Source organism: Pleurodeles waltl, chromosome 10 (genome assembly GCF_031143425.1).
Source record: "Pleurodeles waltl isolate 20211129_DDA chromosome 10, aPleWal1.hap1.20221129, whole genome shotgun sequence".
NCBI classification, from domain to species: Eukaryota; Metazoa; Chordata; class Amphibia; order Caudata; family Salamandridae; genus Pleurodeles; species Pleurodeles waltl.
In genome coordinates this window covers 836,198,557-836,212,287 of record NC_090449.1, presented here as the reverse complement: position 1 = coordinate 836,212,287, position 13,731 = coordinate 836,198,557, and the positions used below count along the sequence as shown (strand labels likewise).

General features: G+C 43.8%; 1 protein-coding gene across 2 annotated transcripts in view; it reads right to left on the bottom strand.

Moving 5' to 3' along the window:
* The window catches only part of CNTNAP2 (contactin associated protein 2), a 2,759,350-nt gene that overhangs the window by 1,592,969 nt on the left and 1,152,650 nt on the right, over positions 1 to 13,731 (bottom strand). For both annotated transcript variants that reach the window (XM_069211508.1, XM_069211509.1), the window contains exon 6: positions 6,641 to 6,825. In XM_069211508.1, the coding sequence (XP_069067609.1) occupies positions 6,641 to 6,825 (185 nt within the window). The remainder of the gene's footprint in view (positions 1 to 6,640; positions 6,826 to 13,731) is intronic.

The window sequence follows — 13,731 nt, the reverse complement described above, 5'->3', positions numbered from 1 at the left end:
ATGACTGAACCAATGCTTTGTTGAAATAATGCACTACTAATACTCTGCTCAAGTTAATCTGTGTTGATGTCATCTTTGCTTTGCTGAAATCTTATTTGAGTTGCCACATTATAACAGTGTTGACGTGTTTTATGGTTTTGAGACTAATAAATCTGATAATAGAGTGTAATCAATAGGGAATAAATATCATAAATCTTACAAAACCCTGTGTGGTTATTCATGACTGAAGGGTCCTGGTGTGTTTTGATTCTTACCTATGCCATTATCCAATTGAATCGATATTTTATGGTGAATATTGAGGATGTTATTGATCTATTGATTGCTATGTTGATTAATTGTCTCATCCTAAGGTGTCTTCAATCAGGGTCAAAAGATTCATTGGCCTAAAACGAGTCCCAGACTAATTAAAAAGACGGGACGCGTTATCACAGTTGGAAGCCCTTTGCAAAGGTTGACTTGCCACCTTCCAGTAGCTTATTACAATATTTGAGTTGTACATTTGTATTAATGAGGTCCAACTAATGCCCAGACAGTGTTTACACGTTTAAAAACTACAAAATAATGAAGTAATAATATCACAAAATAAATGTGAAGCATAATGCTGCATAATGTACATTTACTTGTTGCATAATATACTGAAACTTGCCCCATAATTTTACCCTCCCTTGCACATCATTCCAGTGGCCCTGACATACCTATATAAAAGGTTGTTCTAAGGATGAGACTGGTGCAGCTCATAGAGCGGCAAAATGCTTACGGAAAATAGCTGTCAAAATACAACTATTGTATTTTTAAAACAACCCCGTGCCTTGGACACAGTGGAAGTAACTTACAACTGTAATAGAAGCTATAGCGGGCACGCATAATGAGCGAAAGACAGAGAGCCCACTCACTATACATCCTTCATTTCAAGCACCATCTGGTTTATATAAGCTTCCGAGCTAGCAACACTAGGGTGGGAAGACCCTGGGTTGGAGCTTGGGAAAGAGAACACCATTGGAGAATAGTAGGCGTTTGGTTTCCCTGCAGTAAAAATCAGCGTAAAAAACTAATTGCTCACATCTGGCATCTTTCCGACAAACATTACGCTCCTAATGTGAACGATTTTTGGTTCGCAAATATAGCAAGCATTTGCAAAGCAATGGGTCTCGCGTTTGCTCGAGGTAGAGCCATTAGGTTGTAAATTCCGAACAGGACTTTTCTTGCCACACAAACTAAAAATAAAAAGTGAAACAGTTGACATAAGGGAGCCGATTCAAAGCCCCGCTGTGATCGCGAAGAGAGAGACAAAAGGAAAAGGAAGTTCGCTTGCAAAGTTATCGGCAAAAGTGCAATTATTCATGTAATAGGGTCGGTAGCAATGCGGTAACAAAACCCCTTAGGAGGGACAAACGTAAAGCAGTTACCAACGAAAACAAAGGATTTTTGAAAGGCAAGCCCATGAACGAGTGATAGTGATGGGCATGCAGTGGGTGTGGATAAAAGCCCAGATACCTACCAACATGTCTGAAAATATGCTCAACCTAAAAAAAAGCAAGTGGAAGTGGCACCTCCACTTCGAAGCCCACACTAGTCATAGCAGACTCGCTCTTGCATCAGAGCTCGAGGATCTGTGCTACGAAGAACAGGCAGAATTAGCAAACGCGCAGACAATTACATCTTCGGTAGGTGACTCTTACTAAATCTACCTCTGTGTGATTCGCTGTCCTTCGCACAATGCAGCACTGCAGTTTTCCATGCACTTCTTGTATGAAGGGCAGAAAATCTGGGCCTTGGTCCCTTATTCATGCTGTAACTTTTCGCAACATGATGTTATCAATACTACAAAATGTATTCCCTTAACCTTCTGCTCCGGTTCCTCGTTCTCTACCCTACTATCCACAGCAGCTCTAGTGCCATGCAGAATATGGTACTTTTGTATTACCTCTTTGAGGTGGGTTTATAGGTATACTAAATCTGGAAAAAAAGAATTGCCTCGCTCTTCAGCCTATGGCAATGTCAGATAACAGACACTTTCTTTGCAAAATTCCTTTTAGGGTTTGGTTAAGGGCCACTGGGATTATTATGTTGTATTACCAATACGATCTCACTAATAAGAAACACATAAGGTGATTACCATGGTACATGAACACCTCACTGTGCAGCCATACACATTCTTTTAACTTGTTTTCTACATTTATTTAGGCTGTGACCAGATGAAATAACTGTGCCACCGTGAAGAATACAGAAGCATTTATATTTAGACAGGTATTGCACTGCAGTGTAATTTCAGAAATTGCACTGCACTTCTATATCTTTGTAGATACTGCACTGGCCGGCTCTTTCGCTTGCACACAATGGAGCTCAGCAACTTGGGTACCTGTGCTGCATTTAATAATAGCACATTCGCTTCCCTCTTCATATATATACATTTTTGATAACCAAAATTTGTATTTTTGTTAGGTTCAGTGACAATTTGAGCACACCATATACGTATTTCCACATGCCCTATATTATAGGCATAGATAAATAATGTATGCACACTTAAGGTCCCACATCCAAACTGTGGTAGCCTCACCATCTACCCTAGATCTTATCGTCATATATATACTTTATCCTGAGCAAAGGTGCCAGATGTTAAAAACAACTTGATTTATAGTTTTCCACCATTCAATCTTAACCAGTACATACAAGTACTTGGAATATAATACCTGTGTTTCTTTGCCAGCATGCAGTTTATCAATCCCGATCCCATCCCCCACAGATTTGTTCGCCAAGGAATGACATACAAAATGCCTGTAGCGTGCCTAGACCTTTACATGTTGTCCGAACTTTGCACCACTTATAATGTGCTTCAAATGACTATGTCTCACCTTCACCTGATGTCAACTCCAGATCCATTGTCAAGGATTCCAAAGCCTCTATCTTAAATTCATTTGGAGGACCATATGCGGGGTGAATTTACTTGGTTTGTGGCACCACTCTTCCAACACCTCAGTCCTGACAGTACTCCAGGGCAGCTCAAGTCTCAGTGCTCTTGCTGCATTGCGTTTTCCATCCTGTACTGGAAATAGACTGTGCCAGTGCTTGATCCGTCCATATTGTGCCTGCCCGCTCACTACCATTGTTGTAAAGATAGATGCCACAACTGATGAGTTCCGGAAAGTGATGCTTATTGAAGATAAGCAAAGCAAAAAGAGTGGCATTTCCACACTAGCCTCAGATGCCCTCCAACTACCCTTCCTCACCCTTTACATTCTACACATACTATCACTTACACAGCATTCCATATTGGTCACAGTTAGAAATGGGGTCTCTAGTTGGCAGTCGATTTGCACCCTGTCCAAGTAGGGACCCTCACTCTAGTCAGGATAAGGGAGATACCCGCTCAGATAACCCCTGCTCACCCCCTTGGTTGCTTGGCACGAGCAGTCAGGCTTATCTCAGAAGCAATGTGTAAAGCATTTGCACATAACATACAGTAATAAGTCAAAACACTACAAAAGGACCCCACACCAGTTTTAGAAAATGAGGCAATATTTATCTCTATAAAACAAGACAGAATACGATAAAAATCCAACATACAGTAATAAAAATATGAATTCTGCAAGATTTACTCACAAATACAGTTCCTTGAAGTCGATAGCTCCAACTGGGGCTATCACGGTGTTGTGATCAACAAAACCAACAGTTCAGGCCGGCGCCGGCGTTGCGGGCCAGCTACAGTGTCGGGAAGACCCGCAAACAGTACCTTGGATTTGCAGGGTGTCGTGATCCACGAGGTGAGCTCCGGAGAGCGGCGTAGATGATGTCATGTTGTTGGATCCAGAGTTGGTGCAGGAGTCATCGAGCCCTTGAGGTCACACGCATTGCGGATCGAACTCCAGGCTGATGAAGTCAGGTGTGCAGCGTGGATGGCATCGGGGCTGCGGTGCGAAGCGGGATAATGCGATGTGTGGTGCCCCCAAGTCACGGTGCAGGCAGTGGCTCGGTGACGGCATCCAGTGGCGTCGGTGAGACCAGGGCTGCGGTGTGAAGCAGGGCGGTGCGTTGTGTGTTGTCCACAGGTCACGGTGCAGGCAGCGGCGGTGTTGTTGCTGGAGCGCTGTCATCGGTATGCCCAAGCCAGCAATGCGGGACGGTGCTTTGTGACCCTCACGAGTGGTGTCCACAGGCCATGGTGAAGGCAGGATGCCTGGTGACGACACAGGAGTCGATGGTGCTGGCGTCAGTGGACCAGGGGTGTGGTGCAGGACGGGACTGTGCTTCATGTACCTCACGAGCGGTGTCCACAGGCCACGGTGCAGGCAGTGGCACTGGTGTCAGGAGGAGCCTCATCGTCGGGGATGCCCAGGCTGTGGTGTGAGCAGGCGATGCCGGAGAGCAGAGCCTACAGGACGCAGTGCGAGCAGCGGCTCGGTGAAGTCGTCCGATGACGGCGTTGGTGAGACCAGGGTCGTGGTGCGAAGCGGGGCAAATCAAATCCCTGTGGCGTCGGCAGGTCACGGTGCAGGCCAGCGGCGTCATTGGCGGCATCGCAATGGTTTCTCCTCTTGAACAGCACAAAACACACAGTTCCCAGTGCTGCAGGTCGAGGAACTTTAAATCTTTGGTGTCCCTGAGACTTCCAACAGGAGGCAAGTTCTACTCCAAGTCCTTGGAGAATTTTCTCAAGCAGAACACACAGCAAAGTTCACCCTTTGCACTCTTTTCAGGCAGAAGCAGCAACTGCAGGCCAGTCCAGCAAAGCAGTTCCTCTAGATTCCAGAAAGATTCTACCAGTCTGGGGTTTTGGGTCTTTTTCTTATACCCAGTTCTGCCTTTGAAGTTGGCAAACTTCAAAGCAAAGTCTCAAGTGTTTGCAAGATCCTTCCTTGTTCAGGCCAGGCCCTAGACGCACACCAGGGGGTTGGAGTCTGCATTGTGTGAGGGCAGGCACAGTCCTTTCAGGGGTAAACTCCTCCCTCCCCTCTAGCTCAGATGACTCATCAGGATATGCAGGCTACACCCCTGCCCCCTTTTGTGTCACTGTCTAGAGAGGTGCAAAACAGCCCAACTGTCAAACTGACCCAGACAGACAAACCACAAAAAGGCAGAGACAGACTGGTATAAGCAAGAAAATGCCTACTTTCTAAAAGTGGTATTTTCAAACAGACAATTTAAAAACCAACTTCACTAAAGGATGTATTTTTAAATTATGAGTTCAGAGACCCTAAAATCCACATTTGTATCTACTCTCAAAGGGAATCTGCGCATCAAGGATATTTAAAGGCAGCCCCCATGTTAACCTATAAGAGAGATAGGCCTTGCACAGTGGAAACCGAATTTGGCAGTATTTCACTGTTAGGACACATAAAACACACTAGTATATGTCCTACCTTAAACATACACTGCAACCTGCCCCTGGGGCTACATAGGGCCTAACTTAGGGGTGCCTTACATGTAGTAAAAGGGAAGGTTGAGGCCTGGCAAGTGGGTACACTTGCCAAGTCGAATTGGCAGTTTAAAACTGCACACACAGACACTGCAATGGCAGGTCTGAGCCATGTTTACAGGGCTACTAATGTGGGTGGCACACCCAGTGCTGCAGGCCCACTAGTAGTATTTGATTCACAGGCCCTGGGCCCCTCTTTGGCACGGTACTAGGGACTTATTAGTAAATCAAATTTGCCAATTATGGATAAACCAATTCACAGTACAATTTATATGGGGAGCACTTGCACTTTAGCACTGATTAGCAGTGGTAAAGTTCGCAGAGACAATAAACCATCAAAAACAGAGTCCAAAACCAGGAGGTCAGAAGGCAAAAAGACAGGGGAGATACGCTAAAAAGCTGCCAGGTCCAACAGTCACCATTACCACTCCATTCATATCTAGGACAACTGATCACATACAAATCATCCAAAATTATCTTTTGTGCTCCATTTGACCAAACATCGATTGCGTGCACCATATGACAGAACCCCAAATTTTGCCATTGACAACAGGCAGCCAAAACGTCAGCATATAAGAATTGGGTAGCAATATTCATCACCCCTGGCTCAGAACAGGTGAAGAGCGGTGGTGAAGCCTGCCAAATAAAAACAGGATTTTGCCACTGTCCCCTCCACTCTGGATTTAGGAGATCACTAGGGATACTCATTAATCCAGTCACGCATGCATAGTAGGCTGTAAGATTCCTGAAGATTCTCTTACCTTCGGTTTGGATTCTAAAATTATGTATATCATATACATAATTACAGGGTCTTTCACTCATCCTACTTTATACATTGGTCTGTTATTGCATCATTCTACCGCCCATTACACTATAGAACATGGGGCACGGGTCATCCAACTTCAGCCATTGGCTAAGGTTAATGTGAGTGATGGCATTCTACTCATTTACAAGAAACACAGCCACACACAAAGGAGATCATTTCAGTGCCAGGAAGTACTGTGGCAATGTGTGCTTTATGAGGCAAAAACATATATTTGCATTTAGCCAATGTATTTTTTTATGCTAGTGAAAACACAGCAGATCCCAACAATAACGTTTCACAAAAAGTAAGACAAAACAAATTAAGCATTGGCAATGCCACAAAACTGGTAGCCAATGCCAGACCTATTGGCTTTGCCAATTTTTATTGTGTTTAAATTTTCCAGAACTGTGGAAGCTCTTTACCTCGTAATCCAGGTCTAGATAGTCAAATTCTCCATTGGTCCTAAACTGCTGTGTGTCTGCGTCAAGGGTCAGGTTGATATTCCGTCCATGGCGCTCTATCACAATCGTGTGCCAGTGATTGTCATCCAAAAGGCTTCCTGAAGATGCAGATGTGTGACCATAAATTGAGCCATATTGGTTGCTGCCTGAAAAACAAGAGAGGCACGCCGGGTTTCAAAGAGCTTGAACGTTTAGAAATAAAATATAATTGCAATCTGCAAAAAGTTGAAAACGTCATTCTTGATCATCCATTTTGTGTTGCTGAGTTCTGTTTTATTCACTTAAATGCCGTCAGCCATCAAGGATCACACAAAAAATATAAAATTAATCCATGCGTTTAATCATTATGCAGGAATGCAAGTGATTGTAGAAGAAAACTAATACTTCTACAATCATAATTTAATTGAAAAATATCTAATCTAAATCAAGTGTTAATCAAATGATTTCTCCTCGAATAAAATGTGCAACGATACTCTCGTTAGACGGCATGTTTGAACAGGACCAGAAGGGATAAAAAAACAGAAACTACACAGATTTTACATCAACATAAAATTGATTAATGTATGGAAAGTCAATACATGAATATAATCGGTATTACGAGTTAAGGGCCTTGGTCATGTCAAATGAAGGATAAAACTGATGATTTCAACTACACGTATGGTGTGATCAATATAGCATGACTGTACCACCAAGCACAATCATGGTGTGTATCACAATAAGAGATTGTATCTCTCACTCCGCTTCACTTTTAGACACAGCTGCTCATCTGCTGCCACATATTTGGGGGTCCCCTCTGGTCTCATGCACAGCACTCTAACGCTTCTTATACAGGTCACACTGTGAACCACACTCCACCAACCAAGCACAATGAACAGACCAGTGCACCGCTCGTCCTCTGAGATGCACTTCGGGGCGTTACCAGGAGAACGAGATGCTATACACGTACTAGTACAAAATGATACGATCAAAGGAGATAAGTAATGTGCAAAACGCAGAGTATGTGGTTCTGCGATCTTCAAGGTCCATTTGGTTTCTGATCTGCCCTGTTAAATCAGTCACCAAGCTTGCAAAATCAAATTGTATCCAAAGAACTCTTTCAGCATTCATGCTAGTTTGGATTTCTTTGGACTGTCACGAGGTGCATATACTGTAGGTCCATCCAGGTCACACTTTTTCATTAAAGAGCCAGGGGATGTGAGATGTCGCAGGTGGAGAGATTTCTGCAAATACATATTTAAAGGATGGCGATATCCTTAAAGTTGGATTTTGAGACTCAATGCGAAACCATTCACTGAATTCTCAATTTAAATAAATCTGATAAATAATGTAATTATATTAGGCAATTTAATAGTATATAATAATTTTGTCATCTCTTTCGCTCTTTCCCTCGCTCTTTCCCTCCGTCTTTCACTCTCCCACAAGGTGAAAGCATAATAAACAAGCATTGGCAAAGCCAATAGGTCTCAACTCTAAAAGGTCTTTTTAATGGCTCTTCCAATACTTTCATTGGCATTTGCATACAAATGCCTTTGTCATGTGACAAGTGCATGCGTGCAGATACGTGCAAATAGTCTTACAATGGGTCTTCTACTAAAGAAAAGCCATTCTAAGAGGACTGCTGATGAATACACATGCATGTGTCATGACACATTCATGTGCATGCATTATGACGGACAGTAGCATTTATAATTTACCATTTTAAAACGACAGACTGGTCCTTTGCCTTTGGAACGTTACATTGAATTTTATTTTTGAAAGAAGTGAAAAATATGTGTGCCCGAATCCAAACAATGAAAGCTATCGGCCCATTAACAATTTGTAGTTTCTTGTCCCTTATAAACAATACATAAGGAAATTAAAATATTTAAAATGGGGAGCGAGACTGGAAGCATCAGGGAGTAGGGGACGGGAAGAAATTAGAGTGTGCTGGTGGAACGCAGAGGAACAAGTGTGGAGAGAGCTAGATAAATAGATTTTTTTATTGTTCAATTATTTAAAATCGTTACAATAAAACATGCCTGCATCAATTCTTTATTTTTGACCACTTTAAAATATAACTTTTGTATTGGCCACCTGATTGTGTTAGTAAAAGTAGCTTTAAAAATGCTTTAACTGTTAAAAACAGGAATTAAAAGGCCGGAAAGTCTAAAGTGCACATTTCTGACCCTACATGGAGTACCAACTAGTCTCAGTCTGGGCTCAAGGCTTCTATGAGATCCCAGAGGCAAGCAGAAGTCTATTCAAAAGCGCAAAATGTGTTGTCTAATGAATTTGGTAATAGGGCCCGCCCGCTCTCTATGTACATACAGATATATACATCTGTGTGTATTGGAACATGTCTATTCCAGTACATACAGATATGTATTGGAATAGTAAACAGGGTGTTTTCTTTAGGCCATGCAACAGCGTACCCATTTAGTGAATACAGTGAAAAGAGTGCAGCGCAGAATCATGAGTAAGCAGTTGACAGTGCTGTTCTGTGCCTCTCTTTTGAAGGGTCACAGACCCTTTGAGAGGCCCTGCTGTGGCCCCGGCAGAAGATGGGCAGCATGACGTACTTTTAGAATCACTAAGAGGATGTCTTCTGCAGCACCCTCATGCTGGCTTTGTGGGAGGGTAGGGACTCCCCCATCCCACACAGGGGCATAGCCTCTGTGCATGCTCTTAACTAAGTGGGGGCACTTAGGATGTTCATTGGGGGCATTTTTGTCTTGTGCTTACAAATATAATACTGCACAGGAGCAAAGGCGCTACTTTGCGAGAGAACACCTCATTGCACATTATGTGGCATATCATATCTGCGCCCTCGCAATAGCTACTGAACAAGGCACCATAAACGTCTTTGTGGCCCTATGAATGATACAGAAGTGCCTCAAAAGTAATAAAATGTACAGTGTGCTCCCAGGGTACATTAATAATACTTCCAAGGTGGTCTAATCAAAAGATCAACAATTGTTTATTAGCTTCAACACTAACCAGAGAACCAAGCTCAGAGACTAAAATATGGTCTTAATGCCTGCAATGGCCAAAGCAGATTTATTTTTTAATTTCAAAAATCTGCTTCACAGGTGTACTACAATAAAGAGGCGGATTGTTTCCCTGAATGCTTAAGGTTAATTGCGAGGCGGCTGCCTGTGGAGAACAAACAGTCCAGCAATGTTCAGGCAGCCTCCAGCTATTCTCGCTGTTATCACAGATGCCAATGAGAATGGTGTAAACGCAGGACTCAATTCTGACTGACTGAAAGATGATAAATCAGAATCATTAGCAATGGTCCATCTTTAAAATAATTAGAACTGGGCTATATGTTTGAATAATCATATTCGTTGCCGAAAAGCTCGAATACACAAACTCATTTGCAGCACTAGTTTGGGGTGGGCCAAGAATCTTGCAGCTCTGTGAGGCCCACTGCAGTGTGTAATCCTGCAAGTGTACGCGTTCATTCTTGCCGGCGGATTATAAAAATGCAGATTCGCTCAGTGATCTCCTGCCTTCCACCGACAGACAGACAGACAGACAGACAGATACTCAAGTTATGAGAACAGAAAAATGCTAAATACTGTGATGTAACAGTTTGGTAAACAAATTAATGTAGTCAAGTAACAAGACCACAACATCAAAATAGAACATTTGCATACTTACTGTCGCAATGTAATATGGTAAAGACTTGCACAAACATGAGCACCACACAAGGAAAGTCATATACAGATTAAACAGCTTCAGTGCAAAAAAAACAAGCATCTATTGAAACAGCTAGAGGTGACAGCAGACCATGGGTTAAGGCGATTGTTAGAAATGGGGTCTTTGGTTGGCAGTCAGGTTACCCCCTGTCCAAGCAAGGACCCTCACTCCAGTCAGGGTAAATCACACACAATCCAAATTATCCTGTGCCCACCCTCTGGTAGCTTGACACTGAGCAGTCAGGCTTAACTTAGAAGGCAATGTGTAAGGTATTTATGCAATAAATCATGCAAATACACAGTTAAGCACCACAAATATACACCACACAGTGTTTAAAAAAATATATAATATTTATCTGATAAGATGCAGGTCAAAACGATTAAAATGCAATAAGTACTGTATATGTTGAGACATCACTGTAAAAGTGATATAAAGTGTCTTACGTCTTATAAAAGCAAACAATTTCTCTTTCAAACACAAAGTACCTGGTTCGCGTGCAAAATCTCGGCAAAGAACCACAGAGGAGGAGATGCGTGGAAACAAAAGGGGTGGACGTCGATTTCTCGGGCCGCACACAGCGATGCGTTGTTTAGTTTTCATGCAGGGACGGCTGTGCGGCGATTTCTGGCGCTCGGTCGCGGAGCCTCTTAGGGTTGTGGGGTTTTCGGATGCCCTGAGGACGGTGTGGATTTCCTGCGCTGGCAGGAGCTGCGTCGATTCAGTGGGCGTTGCGTGGAAACTTCTACCGCACGGCATGCGCTGCATCGATTCCTCTCTGGAAGACTGGCTGCATTGTTCCGGTTCCGCTGTGCGTCGATCCAGTGGGCCGTACATCGAATTCCCGGCCGCTACACTGGCACTGCGTCGATCTTCTTGATTCAAAGTCAGGCTTTGGCATTCCAGTTCGGCGTGCAGTGAATTTTTCACTGGGGTGCAAGCTGTGCATCGTTTCTGGCAGGCTGTGCATCGAATTTCACCACACAAGGAGTCCTTCTTGTAGAGATTAAGTCTTTTTGGTCCTGAGACTTCAGGGAACAGGAGGCGAGCTCTATCCAAGCCCTTGGAGAGCACTTCTTCACCACAGCCAGAGAGCAGCAAGGCAGCAGGGCAACAGCAGGGCAGCAGTCCTTCTCAGAAAGCAGACAGGTGAGTCCTTTAGGCAGCCAGGCAGGTCTTCTTGGCAGGATGTTAATGATTTATAGAGCGCATGGATACCCAGGGGCTTCCCAGCGCTAAAAAAGATTTCTGTATCTTATCAGTGCCATAAAAGTGCCTAAAAGGCGAATAAAAAAGTCTTCAGTTTCTTGCAAAACTGTCCTTTGACATGTAATTATCAGGCCCTCGACTCTCCCAGCCCAGGAAGACCCATTCAAAATGCAGATGTATGCAAGTGAGGCTGAGTATCCTGTTTTTTTGGGATGTGTCTGAGTCAATGCACAAGGGAGCTGTCAACTGAACCCAGCCAGACGTAGATTGTAAGGCACAGAAGGATTTAAGTGCAGAGAAATGCTCACTTTCTAAAAGTGGCATTTCTAAACTAGTAATATTAAATCCAACCTCACCAGTCAGCAGGATTTTGTATCACTATTCTGGACATACTATACAAGACCTTCCTACTCCTTTCAGATGAGCAGCTACCACTCAAACAGTATATGAGGGTAGTTCCAAAGTTAGCCTATCAAGGGAGCAGGCCTCACAGCAGTGTAAAAACGATTGTAGGAGTTTTACACTTCTAGGAAATTAAAACTACACAGGTACATGTCCAGCCTTTTGCCTACACAGCACCCTGCCCTATGGGTTACCTAGGGCATACGTTAGGGGTGTCTTAAATGTAAAAAAAGGAGAGTTTTAAGCTTGGCAAGTACTTTTAAACGCCAAGGCAAATTGGCAGTGAAACTGCACACACAGGCCTTGCAATGGCAGGCCTGAGACAAGGTTAAGGAGCTACTGAAGTGGGTGGCACAATCAGTGGTGCAGGCCCACTAGTAGCATTTAATCTACAGGCCCTGGGCACATATAGAGCACTTTACTTGGAATTTATAAGTAAATTAAATAATCCAATTGGGTATGATCCAACATTACCATGTTGAAAGGGAGAGAGCATATGCACTTTAGCACTGGTTAGCAGTGGTAAAGTGCGCAGAGTCTTAAAACCAGCAAAAACAGTATCTAAAAAGTGGAGAGAGGCAGGCAAAAAGTTAGGGGTGACCACTCTAAGGCTATCAGGTCTAGCAGCAAAGGTCCTGCCAGAAGAGTTAGTCTTGTCTTACATGTACTAGAGAGGTCATGAGAAGGAGAGCCCACATGAAAATGACATTCCAACAAAGAACCAAAGCACATTGTGACCTCCTAGAGTTTATTTTTGCAACAGGTATGATTGATTTTTAGACTTGCAGCATATGTTTCTATTTAAAGCCCTGTTTGTCGATGTACGTTGTTGACTAAATACCTAATCCAAAAAAGTCATTGTGATATTTTCAATGTAATGTTTTAAATGTGCATCCATGCATAGGTACAACAATGCTGGTGCTTAGTTGCATCACAACTGTGTGCCTCAGCAACTCTATAGCTGTCAACTATTTCCCCCATCGGGGTCACATTACACAAAGTTCTTTAGGGACTGAATGGGCATGGGTGCCTGCTTTGTGTGCCCACAAGGCACTTTGGTATAACAGAAGTGGCTACAGGTGCTTGTGCAGTCCCTTCTGTAATACTGATAGTACTGGCACACATGTGCGCCAGCAACAATTGAGAGGGTGGTTCTTCAGTTGCTTGCGGTTGCGGTCTCATGCAAATGAGGATATCTCTTTTCATCTGCACCCAAACTGTTTTATGGTTGTGGGTGCAAATGCAATGAAGTCGTCTGGAGGCACACTGACAGTGTGCCACAAAGACGTGGAGCACTATCAGTGCGCCCCCAGAAGGCAGCTCTCAGGAGGTGTATCTCCCCAGACAAACCTGCAAGGGGGTGCAGTCACCCACTGCACCTGACTGTTTAGGGATCTCCCCCCCTTCTTGAAAGTGCAGGCAGGTTGTCACCTGCACAGTGAAACATAGAGCAGACTATAAACAGCTGCTCTGTATTTCCCTCGAATGTGCTGCCCTGTATCCTCCGGGATAGCGGGCATCCCACTGCCGGGTGGCGCTACCTCGAAGATATACCTGTATGCTGATGACATCCTGCTTTCCTTAATCTGGACCGCTCGCTGCCTGACCTTATGGCAATTATAGATGACTTTGCCCCCCTCTCTGGTTATCGGGTGAACTGGGATAAGAGCGAAGCCCTCCCTCTGTCACGGGAGACAACAAAATCAGAGATCCTGGGCTTCCCCTTCCACTGGACCCCAAAGCGCCTCAAATATCTGGGGATC